The sequence below is a fragment of the Nelumbo lutea genome, chromosome 5, assembly GCF_056320005.1.
Source record: "Nelumbo lutea isolate HS-2025 chromosome 5, American lotus-T2T, whole genome shotgun sequence".
Classification (NCBI taxonomy): domain Eukaryota; kingdom Viridiplantae; phylum Streptophyta; class Magnoliopsida; order Proteales; family Nelumbonaceae; genus Nelumbo; species Nelumbo lutea.
The window spans coordinates 78,571,264-78,590,239 of record NC_142688.1 but is presented as its reverse complement, the minus strand read 5'-3'; the positions used below and the strand labels follow the sequence as shown (position 1 = coordinate 78,590,239).

Here is an 18,976-nt window from a genome sequence, read left to right as displayed (position 1 = left end):
AAGAAGATGATGAGGAGACTGGAGATGAAGGGTCCGTGAAGGAAGTCTGTTAATAAGATATACAGTTGTTTGTACAGCATCCCTCCAAAACCGAGTTGGGACATGCGTCTGGAATAACAATCCCCTTGCAACTTCAACCACATGTTTGTTTTTCCTCTCTGATACCCCATTTTGTTGGGGGGTATAAGGACATGAACTTTGGTGAATTGCTCATTTCTCTTCAAGGAAATTTTGTAAGTGCTTCTCAAAGTATTCCTTGGCATTGTCAGATCTAATAATCTTAATCTTCTTTTCAAATTGTGTCTCCACCATATTAAAAAGCCTTTTTATAATTGAAGCAACTTCATCTTGGCTCTTCATCAAATACAACCGGGTATATCGCGAGTAATCATCAACAAAGAGAATAAAATATTTATAACCACCCATATATGGAATAGAATAAAGTCCCCAAACATCAGAATGTAATAAATGGAAAGCAACATTACTTCTCTTGTTACTTGCAAAATATGTGGTTCTACATTGCTTCGATAGTTGATAGACTTCACATTGTAGACTAGAACTAGACAAGGACTCAAATAGACTAGGAAACAAAAACTTCAATGAATCAAAAGACACATGCCCAAGATGATGATAACACAATTTCAATTGACTTAGTTTTTCATCATGATAGGACTCAGACTGACACATTAACCCAAACTTTGGAGATTGATCAAGAAGATGAACTCCATTGGCTTCATGTCCACAGCCAATCGTCTTCCCCATACTCAGATCCTAGAAGACACAATAAGATGGAAAGAATGTTAAAAAACAATTATGAGACTTTGCAAGAGAGCTAAGAGATAAGAGATTTCTATGTAGTTTTGGGACATGGAGAACTGGTTTCAAAGAAAGGTTGTTGGTAAGTTTAACTTCACCCAAACCCGAGATTGGGCTCTAAGATCCATCAACAACAGTAATATTACCTTTCCCTAAAAAATTTTATATGTAGTAAAGTAGGAAGGAATACTAGTCATATGATCACTGGCTCTTGTGTCAATTATCCAAGAGCCAGAGGATGAGGCATGACACGCAAGTGTGCTATTGATTTTGCAAAGGCACTGGAAGGTATATGTGAACCAGCAGATGTAGGCAACCCACTCTTTTCAAGATGAAGTAAGATGCCTCTCAATTTTTCCATCACACCAGAGGTGTCATGAGTAGATGCCTGAGCAAAAGAACATCCCTCAAGCATGTGAGTCTGAGAATCATGACTAGCTGTAGCAACATGAGCATTTACCTTCTTTCCGGCTTTAAACTTCTGAGGCTTTAGGTGGGGATTAGTTTCCAACACCTATCCTTGGTGTGCCTTGGCTTCTTGCAAAATTCACAAACTACATCTTCAGGTTTACTAGAACTCTTTTTGGGTTTTGTAGACACAAGAGTTAGTTGTTCTTCTAAACTGACATATGGAGTACACACTTCTCTTCTCCATTTACAAGTTTCTCTCTAATAAAATGCTTGTCCACTTCTCTTCATAGTAGAGTGACATAGGATTGCTCACTGCAAAACCCAGTTCACCTAACAGACTTCTTATCCACATGATTTCAGCAACCCCATGAGACATCGCTCTATATTCTACCTCAGCACTAGATCTAGCCACCACACTTTGTTTTTTACTTCTCCATGTGACCAGGTTTCCTCCTACAAAGGCACAATACCCACTGGTACACTTTCGGTCATCAACTGCTCCTGCCCAATCAGCATCAGTATATACTTCCACCATTAAGTGTCCATGTTTCTGGAACAACAAACCAGCTCCAGGAAACTTCTTGAGGTATCTAAGGCTCCTCTCTGCAGCTTCAAAGTGAGTTGTCCTAGGATTGTGCATGAACTGACTAAGGACACCCACTACATAAGCAATATCAGGCCTAGTCATAGACAAATACAAGAGTCTCCCTACGAGTCTCTAGAACTTCTTCACATCTTTCAAAAACTCTCCCTGACTGTCTCCCAGTTGATCATTAGATTCAATTGGTGAGTCAATTGGTTTTACCCCCAACTTGCCTGTATCTTCTAGTAGATCTAGTACATACTTCCGTTGGGAAATAAAGATGCCCTTATGAGAGCGGGCAACTTCAATTCTAAGGAAATAACGTAAAGGGCCTAGATCTTTCACCTCAAATTGAGTGGCTAAGAATTTTTTAGTCTCCGTATTTCGGCCTCCCAATCTCCTGTGATCACTATGTCATCCACATACACAATTAGAGCTGCAATTTTCCCTTCACCCTTTTTCACAAATAGAGTGTGATCTGACTGGCATTGTTTGAACCCCATCTGTTGAACTGCTAAGTGGAACTTACTAAACCAAGTCTGAGGTGATTGTTTCAACCCATATAAAAATTTTTTTAACCTACACACCTTTTGTTCACTACCTTTGGCACAGAAGCCTGGAAGTTGGGTCATGTACACTTCCTCATCCAAGTCACCATTCAAGAAAGAATTTTTTATGTCCAATTGGTGAAGTTCCCAGTCAAGATTTGCTGCCAATGAAAGAAGAATCCTGATAGAGTTCATCTTGGCTACATGAGCAAAACTCTGCATAATCCACTCCATATACCTGTGTGAAACCTCTTGCTACCAGTCTAGCCTTGTACCTTTCAACAGTTCCATCAGCATTGTGCTTCACTGTGAACACCAACTTGCAACCCACTGGTTCCTTCCTACATTGCATCTGTTCATTCAGGTTTAGATAAAGCTTCTGCCACATTCTTAGGAACAGGGACACTGTCCACAGAAGAAATGAATGAAGGGAATGAAGGTGAAATGTGATCATAGAACACAAAATTAGAGATAGGATGATTAGTGGTACAAGATCTAACACCCTTTCTCTTAGCAATAGGAACATCAAGATCATTGATGACAAGGGAATCAACATTGAGAGGAACAGGCATACCAATAGGAGCAAGTGTACCAGGCTGATGAGACGGATCTGCCTCTTGCGAATCCGATGATGTTGGTTGCATAGTGTTAGGTTCCACGGCTCTTGAACTTTGCTGGCTTTTATGCCGACGATGAAAGACATGGAATGGAGGAGGATCAGGTAAACGAGGTAGTTGAGTTTGAGCCGCCTGTTTCTCCTCAACCCTACTCTCCCCCTGAGGAGAAACCGAGAAGAAATGTTGATTCTCAAAGAATGATACATCAATGGAGACATAGTACTTGCGAGAGGTTGGATCATAGCAACGATACCCCTTTTGAGGTAAGGGTAACCAAGAAAAACACAAGGAATAGCCCGAGGGTCAAGCCTACCTCGAGTAGGGGACAAGTTATGGACAAAGCAACGACACCCAAAAACACGCATCGGAATGGTGGACAATGGAGTTGTAGGAAACAGAAGCTGATGTAGGGCCTTATACTCTAGTAACCGAGATGGCATACGATTGATGATGTATGTAGCACACAAAACTGCATCCATCCAAAAATATTTTGGCACATATGAATTAATAAGCCACGAGCTACTTCAAAAAGGCGACAGTTCTTTCATTCAGCAACACCATTTTGTTGGGGTGTCCTGGCACAAGAGCTTCGTTGAAGTGACCCACTCGAAGCAAAAATTCCGTGAGATCACTATGGAAGTATTCCTTCGCATTGTTCGACTGGAAGATAGGGATTTCAGTTTGGAACTGAGTAAACACCATGTGTTGAAAGTCTTTCACAATTTTTGGCACTTCATCTCTAGATCGCATAGGGTAAACCCAAGTGTATCTAGAGTAATCATCAATCAAGGTAATGAAGTACTTATATCCAGCCTCAGAGGGTAGAGTAACAGGGCCTCAAACATCAAAATAAACAATATGAAATGGAAATTCAGCTCTTTTGTTTCTCAAAGGTAAAGAACTTCTACAATGTTTACTCAATTGACATGTCTGACATTGTAACTGACTCACTGACAATGACTCAAACAACTTTGGGAACATAACTTTTAATGACTCAAAAGAAAGATGACCAAGACGACTATGCCATAAATAGGTGACTCTCACTGGACAAACTCATGGACTCTGTAGCCAAAAGACCAACTTTATTCTCCAACACGTAGAGACCATCCACCATGCTTCCTCTACCAATCGTCTCCAGCGAGGCAAAATCCTGAAATACACATTAAGACGGAAAAAAAGTGACTGAACAATTCAAGGAGTGAGTTATACTACTAATGGACAACAAATTTAGGTAATTTCGAAACATGCAATACATTAGAAAGGGTAAGGTCGAGTGGGAGAGGTATAGTACCTTGGCCAGCTATGGTAGAGAAAGAACTATCAGCTAGTCTCACTTTATCTCTCCCAAAGAGAAGGTTATATGTCTGAAATAAATATGACTTACCGGTCATGTGGTTTGAAGCTCCAAAGTCAATAACCCAAGGAGAATCAATGGTATGAGATGACACATGGAAGGCAGTGGCAACGTTACCTGATGTAGACGCGAAAGAGGTAGAGGGAGTAGGACCAGAATCCATCTGGCGGAGAGTCCTACCATACAATTCCATATGGTCACGAAAGGAGTTGATAATTTCTTCCTTAGGATCAGAACTGGGATGCCTCTCCTGAGTTACCAATGGACTAGTCTCTGGAGATGCCATATTAGCTAAGTTATACTTTTTCTGATTCTGTTGACTTGGTTTCTTGCCCTGATTAGGTGTTGACTTCTTACCCAAATCCCGTGCCCATTTAGGTTTTCCATGGAGATCCCAACATGCATCTCTAGTGTGTCTTGTCTTCTAGCAGTGAGTGCACCAAAGTTTGCTCTTATCTTCTCTTCTCTTCTGAGAGTCACCTTTCTTAAAAGCACCTCCGACATTTGTATCTAAATTTCCCCGAACAGCTAAGGCAACTGACTCCCCCTCTACACAATTCATAAAACTTCTTCTACTCTCTTCTGACTGCACCAAGGCATACACCTCCTAAACTGATGAGTCTTTACTACCCACGATCTGCACCCTGATGGACTCATCTAAAGGATTCAGCCCTAGGAGGAAGGCAAAGACACGTTGCTGAGATACAAGTGACTTATACGCCTTTGCATCTTCATCACACTTTCAATTCAAATTCTGGTAGTGATCAAGTTCTTTCCATATCGATGTCAAATCAGAATAGTACATCGAGAGACTCCTCTCCCCCTGCTTGCAAGTAGAGGATTCAGCTTGCAGTTGGTATATCTTGGCATAGTGTCTCTGCTCTGAATAGGTGGACTTTGCTTGTTCCCATATCTCACAAGCAGTTTCAGCCCACATAAAAGTCTTCCTTACCTGTGGCAGCATGGAAACCAAGAGGCATGACATCACCATACTATTCTCTTGGTTCCACCTATCATATTCAGCACTTCCGTTATTCGGTTCCTTCACTCTCCCATTGATGTATCTTATTTTCCCCCTAGTAGTGATATAGAGTTTTATTCCCCTAAACCACTCAAGGTAGTTTAGACCATCAAAGGGAATAACAGCCATGGGAAATTTCATATCCATTCCCCCACTCACTCCATTGTAGCTCCCTGAAATCTCTGAAGTAGCAGAATTCTCAAACGACATGGTAAACACAAAGTTTTTTTATCTAAGCTCTCAACTTAGGATCCCTCCTTATATCGACAAAATCTCCACACACAATAATTCAATTCTGGACTTAATCTGAGCACAAAAAGCAGCACCAATTTCTAAAGAAGAATTATGACAAGACTGATTTTCAGATCTACATGAAGAACAGTCCCAGCCTACTGGTTTTCCAGTAAGTTCCACCACAGCATTAATCAATAAGAAAGATCCTAACACACATGAAATCAGACTAACGAGCAGAGAAAACAGGTCATCTATGACCTACAGTCACCTCTTCACAGGTACAGGATGACACAACCCAACAAATAAAAAAAAAGGTATAACCCTCACAAAAGTCTGCCAACATTCAGTGGTTTGGATTCATTTGTTCTCCACTTGGTACACGACCAAGGAAAGAAATAAAAGAAGAAAGAAAACTTTAGGGTTGTACCAGTTGCAGATCTGATTTGATCAGCTCAGATTCAGTCCTCTGTTCCGCCCAGATTCAGCAACTTGAAGAGAAAAACTTGGTTGCCCAGATTCAACAACCTTGCTCTGATGCCATCTTGGCAATAAATCCAATTGAAATATGAGGAAGTAGAGAAGAGAAGGGAAGAAGAGAGAAAAGAAGAAAGAAAGGAAGAAGAAAAAGGTTTGGAGCAATGGAACAGTGCTGGCGGCGCCAGATTCTATTATATTATATAGCATGGCAGAAATAAGAAGGGAAAAGACTCTTGTGCCCCTGCTGTAAGTGAGTATAATAACAGAAATAACATAAAATAAAAAACGCTTTAACTAGCCAAACAGACCCTAACACAAATAACTAAATTATTTCAACAATGTACAAAGAAACCATCTATGAAACCTGTGAAAAGAAATGATCTATTACAAGTTGAAGGGGCTAAAAGAGCTAGAGGTGGAGAGAAAAGAACAAAGGTTGAAGTAGTAAGAAAAGATTTAAGGGCTCATAATTTTATGATGGATATGGCACTGACAGAACATAATGATGGGCTTGAGCTAGCTGAAGCCTTAACCCAAGCACAACCAAAGTTGAGGTCCAGCTCAAGATTTCAGGCCAAGGCCCTGCTAGGACTCTGAGAATTTAATCCCAATCCATGCAAATGCTCAGGATGGGCCTGCCCAAGTTGCAATCTGAGAAATGTTGTTGAAATTTTGTTAGCATAATAGAGGTTTACTGGTTCCTCCACTAGGCACCCTAGTTCATGAAGAGTATTTTAACCATGATAACTCACAAACTCCATGTGCCATGGCCCAATACTTGGATTTTGCATGGGACCTTGTGATGAGGAATTGTTTCTTATACCTTGACATAGTCAGATTACCACAAATAACAAAAAATTTAGTTCATGGGATGGGGGTGGATAGATCAAGGTGAGTACATGAACTAATTGACTGCTCTAATTGGTCTGACCTGGGCTTGTGCTAGCTGAGGCCTCAGCCAAAGTGCAAGCAGAGTTCAAGTGAAACTTGAGTTTTCAGGATCAAGAACAGCATGGATCCCAAGAGTTCATGTCCAACCTGTGCAAATGCTCTGATTGGGCCCACCCAAGTTGCAGCCCTACTGATTCTAATTGTGGCTTTGCTAGTAAAGAGTGATTCATTGGTCCCTCTGATAAGCACCCTAGCTCATGAAGAAGAGTTATTAATTTTAACCATAATAACTCAAAAGCACCATGTTCTATATCCTAGTACTCGAATTCTACATGGGACCTCATCACAATGGACTGCTTTTTATTCTTTGAAGTAGACTGCCGCAAAAAATGTAAAATATCCTGGCATAGACTACTGTCAATAATAAACCCAACCTGGTTTGCGTCAACTGTATAGGCTTGAACTTTCATGTATCCAAATTTAATGAAATGGAAGTCATTACCCAGTCAACTTTTCAAATAATGCAAAATTCGCTTTATGTCAGAGAGATAATTGTGGAAAGTGTTGAAATATGGGTCATATAGATATATTAGAAAAAACAATCTAATTCTAATTCAATCTAAACATACCTTAAGAAGATTATTGAAAATTTGGCGGTTGTCAGTGAAGTAAAGTTGCAAGATGCTAGCCAAAGATTGCTTTTCAATTCGTAGAAGTCTACATAGTTCACAGACACGAACTGTGAATGGCTGTGGGATATTGCACAACACTGCAACTTCGCCAAAGATACTATGGGGTTCAAGTTCTGCAATGAATTCCTCTGAACCATATTCTCCAATGGCTACTTCTTCCTACAAGTAGAACTGAAAAAACAGTTAAGTTGAAAGCTTGTCCAAAAAAATTGAAATATCTTGTATATAGTTTATCTCAAGCTTCTTGCTACTGTTATCTTCAGAAAGAAATCTACAAAGGTAAAAATGGAAACAAGAAATCCAAACAGATAAAGGCTTAAATTTAGCTTGACTATTAGCACCTTCTTTGGCCCACAGGTTGCCCCTTTGTCAATCTTCTAAGTCTATGCCTAATAAATTTTAATTGCTTCAAGAAGAAAAAGAAGTACAAGATTTTGGCTGATTTTAATTGGGTTGAGTTTCCTAAAATTCTGAGCTATTACATTCCAGGTTCTTCAGGCATTCTGTTCTAGGATTTAAAAGCCACTGCTGGAACCTAGTAACCTTACATTACGAAGTATTGAACCTAAGTGAAGTGCAACAATCTCCCAACTCAGAAGATAGACATTGAATGAAAGTATTGAAAAATAAGTAATAAAGTGCCACATGACTATAGGTTTATATATACCTAAAAGTGTCTCCATGAAGATATGAGAAATAAAAAGTGAAGGGACACATTGCATAAAATACAACATTTTAGTAAATGACATTTTAAGAAAGGGTATCTAGAGGAAACAATTTAAAACACTTAATTAAAATCTGAGATGAAATGCAGTTAAAAATTAATTTTGGTAAAATAATTGGTATCAACAGACACACACTACACACCACACGCCACATGCCTGCACCCCACCTTGCCCGGACCCTACCTGGCTTAGCTCAGTGTACATGCATATGATTTTTCCAAATCTCCCACATGAGAACAAGAATACTATTGTCCTCATATGGGTCTCTTCCTATATAATTCCAAATCCAACAATACACTTTGAAGGGTTTTGAAAATTTTCAATATGGGATTTGAATGAGATAAGAGAAGAGAAACTTGCTTGTTTCTCAAAATTTGGACGGAAACCAAAAATTTTGAATAATATAGAAAATTAGGAATATAGGATAAATCTAGAAATAAATAAAAACAAAGAGAAAACGAGACAAAGTCCATAAGAAAAGAAGAAGCATGTAAGTAGTGTATGTATCCTAAAAGGATAATATTATCCCCTTCAAAAATTTTAAATACCTAAAATCTAATAAAAATATATCAATTCCCACATGTTACCGACTTTTTAAGAAAGACAAAAGTATCTAAGCCAGAACTTTGAGACAAAGGAGCAACATTGCTGCCATATTTCAGACTTGGATCCGACACTAAAGTAAATAAGATAAGACCTTTAAAATCCTCGTGGACAAAACCTTTGAAGCACTCTTTTTATATAGTGGTTAATAGATCATTTGGTGACTTGTTCTTTCCATTTGAATCTAGATTATGGGATCTCCACTTAGGTTGGGTTTCCATCACTTATGACCCTTGGACATAGGTCTTAGTCCAATTCCCCTGAATGAATCAAGCACTAGCTTAGGTAGTGCCTTGGTTACTGGATCATCCAGGTTCTTATGTATTCTAACAAATCTAGGGATACACCCCCATTAGCAAACATTCATTAACATTGTTCCTTACACTTATGGGTCCGATTTCATACCATTATAGGCACTTATTTTTTGCTCAAGTAACTTCGGTCTAAAACTCAACAAATGGAGGGATGGGTTCAGGCACTCACTATGGTGCCACAACACATCAAGTTTCTCAAATCCCCTAATTGTGGTTAATGTTAGCACACTCAGCATGATACAAAATGTCGCATGCTAGCATGCCAATTGCCAACTGAGCAGCATTTCTGCAAGCACCAGCTTGAGACCCAAAGCAAGCTAGCATGTGATAATGTAGTAGACTGAGCAGCTCTAGCAAGCAGAATCTTAAGAGCTGGAGTTTTCTTACATGAAAAGCCATTGTGTGCTAGACTTCCCATCCTACCCTATCTAGCCTAATTTTTGTCAGTAAAACAAGGATTGTAAACTAAATGTTAAATACCATTGAATATTTGTAGTCTATTATTTTCTTTCTTGCAGAAAGAGAAAAGAAAGAAAAGAGAGAGGAGAGGAGAGGAGAGAGAAGAGAAGAGAGAGGGAAAAAAGTTTGGGAGTCAAAAAGTGTTGTTGGCAGCGCCCAGCTTCTTATTTATAATGATATAACATAATAATAAATGGGAGATTACATTATACCCCTAGTGGTGCAACCTAATAATAAACTAATTAACAGAAGAAAAGAACAAGCTGACAGCATCATAAGTTGACAGCACACTAACAGCAAAGATAAAATAATAACACTCCCCCTCAAATTGGGCAAAATATGTCTATCATGCCCAACTTGTCACACAACTCATTGTGCCATGAGTATGGAAGTCCCTTTGTGAGGACATCAGCTAGTTGCTCCTTGGAGTTAACATAAGGAGTACAAATTTCTCCCTTTTTCCAATTTTTCCCTTATGAAGTGTTTGTCCACTTCAATGTGCTTGGTCCTCTCATGCAGGGCAGGATTGCTGGCAATTCTTATGGCTACCTTGTTGTTACAGTAGAGACACATAGGACTATGAACAGTAACTTCAAGCTCCCCTAGAAGAATTTTTAACCAAAGTACCTCAGCCACCCCATGTGCCATAGCCCTATACTCCGCTTTAACACTTGACTTTGCTACCCCACTTTGTTTTTTGCTTCTCTATGTCACTAGATTTCCTTCCACAAATGTGCAGTACCCACTTGTGGACTTTCTGTTATCCACAACACCTGCCCAATCAGCATCTGTAAAGACTTCCACCTTCAAGTGATCATGTTTACGAAATACCAAACCTGTTCCTAGATACTTTTTCAAATACCTAAGAATCCCCTCTACTGCCTCCATGAGTGGTTTCTTAGGGGAATGCATGAATTGGCTCAGAACCCCAACTAAATAAGCAATGTTTGGACGGGTCATGGACAAATAAAGAAACCTTCCCACTAACCTTTGGAACTGTTTCACATCTTTAAGAGGTTCACCATCACAGTCACCCAATTTATGGTCAACATCCATAGGAGTATCTACTGGCTTTGCACCTAACTTGCTTGTGTCTTATAACAAATCAAGGGTGCACTTCCTCTAAGAAATAAAGATGCCCCTTTTTGAGCAGGAAACTTCCATTCGAAGAAAGTACTTTAATGGACCCAGATCTTTCACCTCAAATTGAGATGCTAGGAACTATTTCAACTTTTGTATTTCTGAGTTCCAATTTCATGTAATGATGATATCATCCACATATACTATCAACACAACAACTTTACCACCCATTGTAGCCAATGCCACTTGTTTCTCCCCTCAGTTGTAACCATCACACTTCACCTACTTTCCTCAAATTGGACCAGGGCATACACCTCTTAAACTAAAGGCAACTCTTTACTGCCTAAAATCTAGACTCTAAGAGGTTCATATACGGGGTTTAACCCCAACAAGAAGGCAAAAACCCACTGCTGAGAAAGTAGCTTCTTATAGGCCTTAACATCATCATCATGTTTCCATTCTATAGCCTGATAGTGGTCCAACTCCTTCCATACTGAAGTAACGGCTGAGTAATAAGCTGAAAAACTATGGTTCCCCTGCTTACAGGTTGAGGATTTAGCTTGTAATTGGTAAATCTTGGCATAATGTCTTTGTTTGGAATAAGTGGTTTCAGCTTGTTACCATATTTCATTAGCAGTATCTGCCCACATAAAGTTCTTATTCACATCAGGTTCCATGGCTGCAAGAAGCCAGGACATCACCATACTGTTCTCTTGGTCCCACCTATCATATTCAGTTGTCCCACTCTTAGGTTCTTTCACCCTTCCATTTATGTAACCAGCTTTTTCCCTTACTGTTACATACAGTTCTACACCCTTAGACCACTCCAGGTAGTTCAGGCCATTTAAAGGGGTAATTAGCATAGGAAACATCACCTTTTCACCTTCCATACCAGTTGGTCCATGGGTTGATGAACCCCAAATGAGGCAGAGTCATCATCTTCCATTGAGAGCAACACAAACTACAAGTCAAGAACCTGATCTACAGATGCACACGACCAGTCCCCACTGAGCTAGTACCTTTCACAGTCTCAGTCCAGACACTAAACACAAAACCAAACACCACTGAAATGCACAGCAGCAACTAAACAATCTAGGAACAATCAAATAGTCCAGAAAGAAATAATAAAATACTACTGAAACTCACTGAGAGAAACCAAACAATCCAGATATTTAAATTTCAGTCCTCAGTGGGCCACCCACTACACATACCAACAGCACATTCCTATGACAAAGGGAATCACACAACCCTGTACAGCACCTGTCCGAAGGTGCAAATCCAAAGAAAAAGCCTTCATCGGCCAAAGAGAGAACAGGGTCTTCACAGTATCGGTTCTCTCTTACTAGGGTTACCTTGGTGCTATGACCAAGGAAGAACCCTGAAGAAATAGGAACAGGTTGTTCTACACAGTCCAATTAGGGTTTCTTACCTTCACTGTCCAAGAAATCAGAAAACTGGGTAGATGAATGTGATTCTGAAGAGAACAAAGGACTCCTATCACCCAGAACCTCGCTCTGATACCATATTTTCTTTCTTGGAGAGTGAGAAAAAGAGAGGAGAGGAGAGAAGAGAGAGGAGAAGAGAAGAAGAGAGAGGGAAAATAGTTTGGGAGTCTAAAAGTGTTGCTGGCGGCGCCCAGCTTCTTATTTATAATGATATAACATAATAATAAATGGGAGATTACATTTATACCCCTGGGGGCACACCCTAATAATAAACTAATTAAAAGAAGAAAAGAACAAGCTGACAGCACACTAACAACAAAGATAAAATAATAACACTAACAGCATCCATATTAATTTATTTATGATACTGCATCAATGCCTTACATTCAGAACATATCATTTTTCTTTTGTTTACTTTGAACCTAGGCACTGACTTGTTGTTAGATTGACTAGAGGGGCCAAATGACTAGCTATTGCCTCACCACATTGATAATATTTATAATCCAATGTTAAAACACAATTAAAAATTAATTTCAGGAATGTGAAAAATTAAGATGGCGTTTGGACACACACCACACACCACACGCCACAGACTGACATATGCATGGATGTGATAAAGGTTTCCTTTCCCCAACCTCATATTGTTCCCTGCCAACACAATTCCAACTCTCACAAATATACTCCATGAGGGTCTTGTAAAGTTCTAATATGGGATCCAAGGAATGAGACAAGACAAAAGAAACTCACTTTTTTTCTCAAGTTTATGAGAGAAACCAAAATTTGAGCAGTCAGACAAGACTACAAGTTAACAAAATACAAAACAAGACAAAAATCCAGAAAATAAGAAACATGCATGAGTTGTAAATACCCTGAAAAGAAAAGAAAAAAACAAAACCATCATCATCATCATCATCATCCAAGCCTTATCCCATTTATGAGGTTGGCAATTGGATACATGAATCCTGTTTCACCCATCTGTTCTGATTAATACCATATCCATTGTTAAATTATTAGAACTTAAGTCATTTTATTACTACTTCAATCCTGAAAAGAAAAAAAAAACCCCTTGAAAATTTTTAAATTACACTAAAAACTAATAAAAACCATACAACATGCAGATGACCAGCATTACCTTATCCAATCCATGAATCTTTTTTTCAGTGTTACATGGTTACATATGGAAATTTCAGCACTATGAAGAGTGGAATGCTGCAAACAGTATCTGTGTAGCCAACCCTCAATATCTGGGATAAGGTCTTAATAATGATATTGGTCTCTATTGCTTGGCATTTATGCCTTCATCGAAAAGGAATTCGATAAAATGTGTGGAGATCTACAGAAATCTTTAATTATTTAAAATATAATATACCTTCTCATGCACTATTAATCACTCCTATCTAACAACATATATATCTTCATAGAGATTATGGTTGTAACAAATGCTGTTCCAGTTTGTATTGCACCTGCTAATCCATGTCAATCAGATTGAAAGTGGTCTGCTACAGACCTATTTTATTCAGTAGTAGTGGATTTTATCCATTTCTTGCTAAAAGGATGACTACTACCCCTTGTATTGGACTAAGTATCTCTATTCTTGGTTCATTGTTGACCTTGCAATTTGAAACCCTAGGAATTGTTGATCTGAAATCAATCTGATGATTCATTTTTTATCCATAACTGAAATTTTTATTGATTTGTGAAAAAAGAGTACTGTATATAATGTTAAACTTGACAGCCCTCAGCTTGAGGCAAGAAAAGGTACCTCACCCTCATTGTTTTGATTTAGATGTACAGTTTTAGTCATCCCCTCTAGCCTTTAGGAACTCCTCATTGTTTTATTTATGTTCTGATTTAAGTACTATGTCCCATACTTAATTAGGGTGCAGGTGTCACATCTTCTCCAGTTCGAATCAGTAATCTCTCCTTCTATTCTATTATTTTCTCTCTTTTCTCTCTCTCTCTCTCATGCTATTATTATTGTCTACTAATTAAAGGCTGAAACCAGTACAGATCAGTCCTGTAACAGAATAAAACATCAACCTGAAGTTTCATTAATTAATTTAGGAACAATCTTATCACATTAATGGAAAATGTAAGGCAAAGCAGAACCACTGTAACTCTAATAAATATTAGAATTGAGAACAGTTGAAAAACAATTCACTTGATGTATGGAGCTGTTTGAGATTAGATGCAAAACAGAAACTAAACAAACAAGAGAGGAAGAGAAGAGAGCTGGCGGCAATGAGTGTTAGAGAGTGAGAGTTTCGAACTTAACCTCACTCTAACACTCTAAACATTTTATTAAGGTGTTAATCTTTGATAAATTACAGAGAGGCCCTTGAGTGGGCAGAAAAATACAAAAAACAGAACATTACAAATTATGGGCCCAGAATAAGGCCCATAACAAAGAGAAACATAACATAACATGAAATGATAGTTTATGGGCCATTCGGCCCATCTCCTCTACACTCCCCCTCAAGTTGAGCATAGATGTTAATCATGCCCAGCTTGCCAATGTCATGTTGAAGTCTTGCCTTGGAAATGCCCTTGGTGAAAAAATCTTACAATTGTCCTTCAAAAGTAATGAATGGAAGACACACTTCACCGGATGAGACTCTTTCTCGAATAAAGTGTCGATCAACCTCAATATGTTTGGTTCGATCATGTTGTACCGGGTTGTGAGCAATGTTAATGGCAGCCTGATTATCACAGTACAACATCATGGGTTTGTTATGATCAATCCCAAGTTCTTCCATTAAGGACCTTAGCCACAACAATTCCGAGACTCCATGTGCCATGGCTCTATACTCTGCTTCTGCAGAGGATCGGGCCACAATAGATTATTTCTTACTCCTCCAAGAGACAACATTACCAGCCACCAGACTGCAATACCCTGAGGTAGATCTTCTATCATCAATATTTCCATCCCAATCAGCATCAGTATAGGCTTCAAGTTTCAGATGACCATGCTTGGTAAATAGAATTCCTTTTCCTGGAGAGCCTTTCAGATGGTACAAAATCCGTTCTACTGCTGCCATATGAGTATCTCTAGGAGCATGCATGAACTGGCTAATGCAACTAACAGCATACGCAATAATTGGCCTACTCATGCACAGGTACAGAACCTTCCCAAGAAATCTCTGAAAGATCCCTTTGTCTTCCAACAAAGTTCCATTGGAAACTGAAAGTTTGTGACTCATATCAATGGGAGTTGCAGCTGGTCTTGCACCAAGTTTTCTAGTTTCAGACAACAAATCAGGGACATATTTCCTTTGGGAAATAAGAATCCCATCCTTGGATCTAGCAACTTCTATGCCAAGGAAGTATCTCAACTCCCCCAGATCTTTAATCTTAATTCTGTACGGAAGAAAGACTTAAGGACCAGAATGCCTAAGGCATCATCACCAGTCACTATAATGTCATCAACATACACAATGAGATATACTGCCAGAGATCCACTTTTCTTCACAAATAGAGTATGATCTGACTGTGTCTGAACATAGCCAAATTTAACAAGTGCAGCTCTAAATCTCTCAAACCAGGCTCTAGGAGATTGTTTGAGACCATAAAGTGATTTCTTAAATTTACATACCTTTCCTTGCATATCTTTCCCATACATTCCTGAAGGAAGACACATGTAGACCTCCTCATGTAAGTCACCATTCAGAAATGCTTTCTTTACATCTAACTGATAGAGAGGCCAATCAAAGTGAACTGCCAGAGATAAAAGAACCCTCACAGATGTCATCTTGGCAACAGGGGCAAAAGTCTCCAAGTAGTCAATCCCATATGTTTGTGTGTAGCCTTTTGCAACAAGTATGGCCTTGTACCTCTCAATAGTTCCATCAGCCCTGTATATCCAAGTGAATCTAGAAAAATAAACAATAAACAGGATAAAATATCTGTAACCCCCCATAGAGGATAAGTGGTAAGGCCCCCACACATCAGAGTGCACAATATGAAAAGGAAAAGAGGATCTTTTATTGCTCACAGGGAAATTATTTCTATAATGCTTTGACAACTGACAGGACTCACAATTGAGACTGGACACACTAACTCCCTTAAATAATTTGGGAAACAAATGACTTAAAGCAGAAAAAGGTAAATGACCCAACCGACAATGACTCAACATAATTTGACTGACTGACTCTGGAAAAGTAGAACCAAAAGCAACATTCTTGGGATGATCAAAGCATTGGCTAGGGGTATCGAGCAAGTATATTCCATTCGCTTCATGGCCACTCCCAATCACCTTCTGAGACTTCAGGTGCTGAAACACACAGTGAGAAAAGAAAAAGGTTACACAACAATTCAATGACTTGGTCAAGCTACTTACAGATAATAAGTTGGTATTTAATTTAGGTAAATGAAGAGTGGAAAATAAGAATAAGGAGTTTGTAGCCTTGATAGTTCCCTTGCCAGAAATAGGGGCAAGAGAACCATCAGCTAAGGTGATTTTGTCACGACCAGGAAGTAAATCATATGAAACAAACAAAGTGGAAAGATTGGTCATGTGATCAGAAGCACCTGAGTCTATGATCTAAGGGGTTTTGAGATTACCTGAGGTGGATGCATGGTTAGCAGAAGCCCTTATACCTGAGTGAGCAAATGCGGTGGTGGCTGGACTTTCAGAAGGGTTGGATGATGAAGTTACACCTTCAAGCTGGTTGATCATCTTTCCAAACTTCTCATATTCAGCTTTCATGGCTGCCAACTGTGCACTGGTAGACTCAACATTTGTATCTGTGCTTGTGGCTGTATGTGCACTTCCTATCTTTCTACTATCATTCTTCTTCTGTTATCTAATAGGTACAAGATTGGGATGCAATTTCCAGTACTTGTCTTTTGTGTGTTTTGGCTTCTAACAATATTCACACACCACCTCCTTCTTTCCTACGCCGTTGTGAGCTCCTGTAACCCCTTTGGGTTTAATTCTCATATTTGCAAAATGATCATTGATACTGACTCCTTGAACCTGCACTTGCCTCCTACTTTTTTCACTGTTGATCAAAGCATATGCTTGTGACAATGAAACATCTTCCTTGGACAAGATGTTTTGCTTTGTAACGTCATATTTAGAGTTCAGCCCTGTCAAGAACTCAAAGACCCTATTTCTTTCAACCAATTTTCTGTATGTTTCAGCATCCTTGGGGGTATCCCATGTCATAGCCTCTATCAAATCAATATCTTGCCATAGAGATTTCAGGGTTGAAAAGTATGCTGCAAGTGACTTCTCCCCCTGCCTTAGATTCTTCACATCACTTCTCAATTTGTAGGCTCTAGCAACATTCAACTTCTGGGAGTAAGTTTCTGCAACACTATCCCAAATTTCTTTAGCCGATTTCATCCACAGGTAATGTTGGCTAATCTGTGGCTGCATTGAGTTCACAAGCCACCCAATCACAGTGTAATTCTCCTGCACCCATTTCTCATAGGAGGGATCCTCCTCTGGGGGAGTTTTCTTGCTCCCAGAGATAAACCCCCAATTTCCTCTACTGCAAATATGAATTTTTACGGATTGTAACCAAGCCAAATAATTGGTTCCATCCAATTTAACTGTAGTTACAGCCAACAAGGAATCAGTTGTAGTTCCCGAATGAGGTCCATATTCAACAGTGCTCTTGTTCTCAATTTCTGAGAAGTCCATTATGTAGCAGCTTCAATTAGGGTTTCGGCAAGCCTTTAAAAGTGATCTGACTTCAAAGAACTCAAATTGAGTTGAAATAATAGCAAACACAGTAACACACAAACTCAGTTCAGAACTAACAGCCGTGAGAACCAAGTTCGGTGGCAGCACTTTCAAAGAGAAGAAACCCTGGTTCAACCTTCAAGGAACAATCAACAGGCCTCCAAACAATATGTATTCTTCGTTCCCAACAATAATTTCCCAAGGAGAACAAAGAAAACAGTCCACAGTACCTAAGAGGACTTTTTACAAACATTATGTATGCAACAGTCAACACTTTGCTGTTAACCAGCAGAAATCACTTCAAGAACACTCTGTCTAGGTCTAGGAAGTAGCTGAACTAAAGTAGAGGCTTGTACCACTCAGTTTAGATCAGTTTTCAGCAGTTTGGAAGTCCAATAACAGCCAAACCACACTTCCAGAATAACCCAGAAATTTCTGAGTAGAATCAGTCTAGCAACAATGGGCCGAATGGAGGTGTGCTTTGAATGCTTTAACAGTCCTCCCAAATAACAAAATAACTCAGCAAAGAACTGAGAAAACAACTTACAGTATCTCTGATTTGAACTTCAAACCAGGCCGAACACTTTGCTCTCTGAGCTAGTTTCGAAACCCCTTTTCTCTGATTTCAAATCAGGCTGAAAAACATGCTCTCTGATTCTTCCTGATCACGGAACCCTTCTCCAAGTGTATAGAAACTTGGGCACCCTCCAATGACCTCCAAGAACCAGGCGAATGACTGTAAACATTCATCCCCAGAACCTCCTCATGTAGTTAGCTGAATTAAAACCACATGAGGGACATGCCAAGCAATGACCCGCTCTGATACCAAGTTGAAAAACAGTTCACTTGATGTATGGAGTTGTTTGAGATTAGATGCAAAACAGAAACTAAACAAACAAGAGAGGAAGAGAAGAGAGCTGGCGGCAATGAGTGTTAGAGAGTGAGAGTTTCGAACTTAACCTCACTTTAACACTCTAAACATTTTATTAAGGTGTTAATCTTTGATAAATTACAGAG

The 18,976-nt window shown here is 39.2% G+C and overlaps 1 protein-coding gene across 6 annotated transcripts in view; it reads right to left on the bottom strand.

The window, feature by feature from the left end:
- Window positions 1-18,976, bottom strand: part of LOC148853017 (potassium channel KOR2-like) — a 124,879-nt gene that overhangs the window by 77,063 nt on the left and 28,840 nt on the right. For all 6 annotated transcript variants that reach the window (XR_016099950.1, XM_088947793.1, XM_088947795.1 and 3 more), the window contains exon 8: window positions 7,582-7,803. Coding sequence is in view for 5 of the 6 variants with exons in the window: in XM_088947793.1 (XP_088803919.1) it covers window positions 7,582-7,803 (222 nt within the window). In the remaining variant the exon portion in view is untranslated. The remainder of the gene's footprint in view (window positions 1-7,581; window positions 7,804-18,976) is intronic.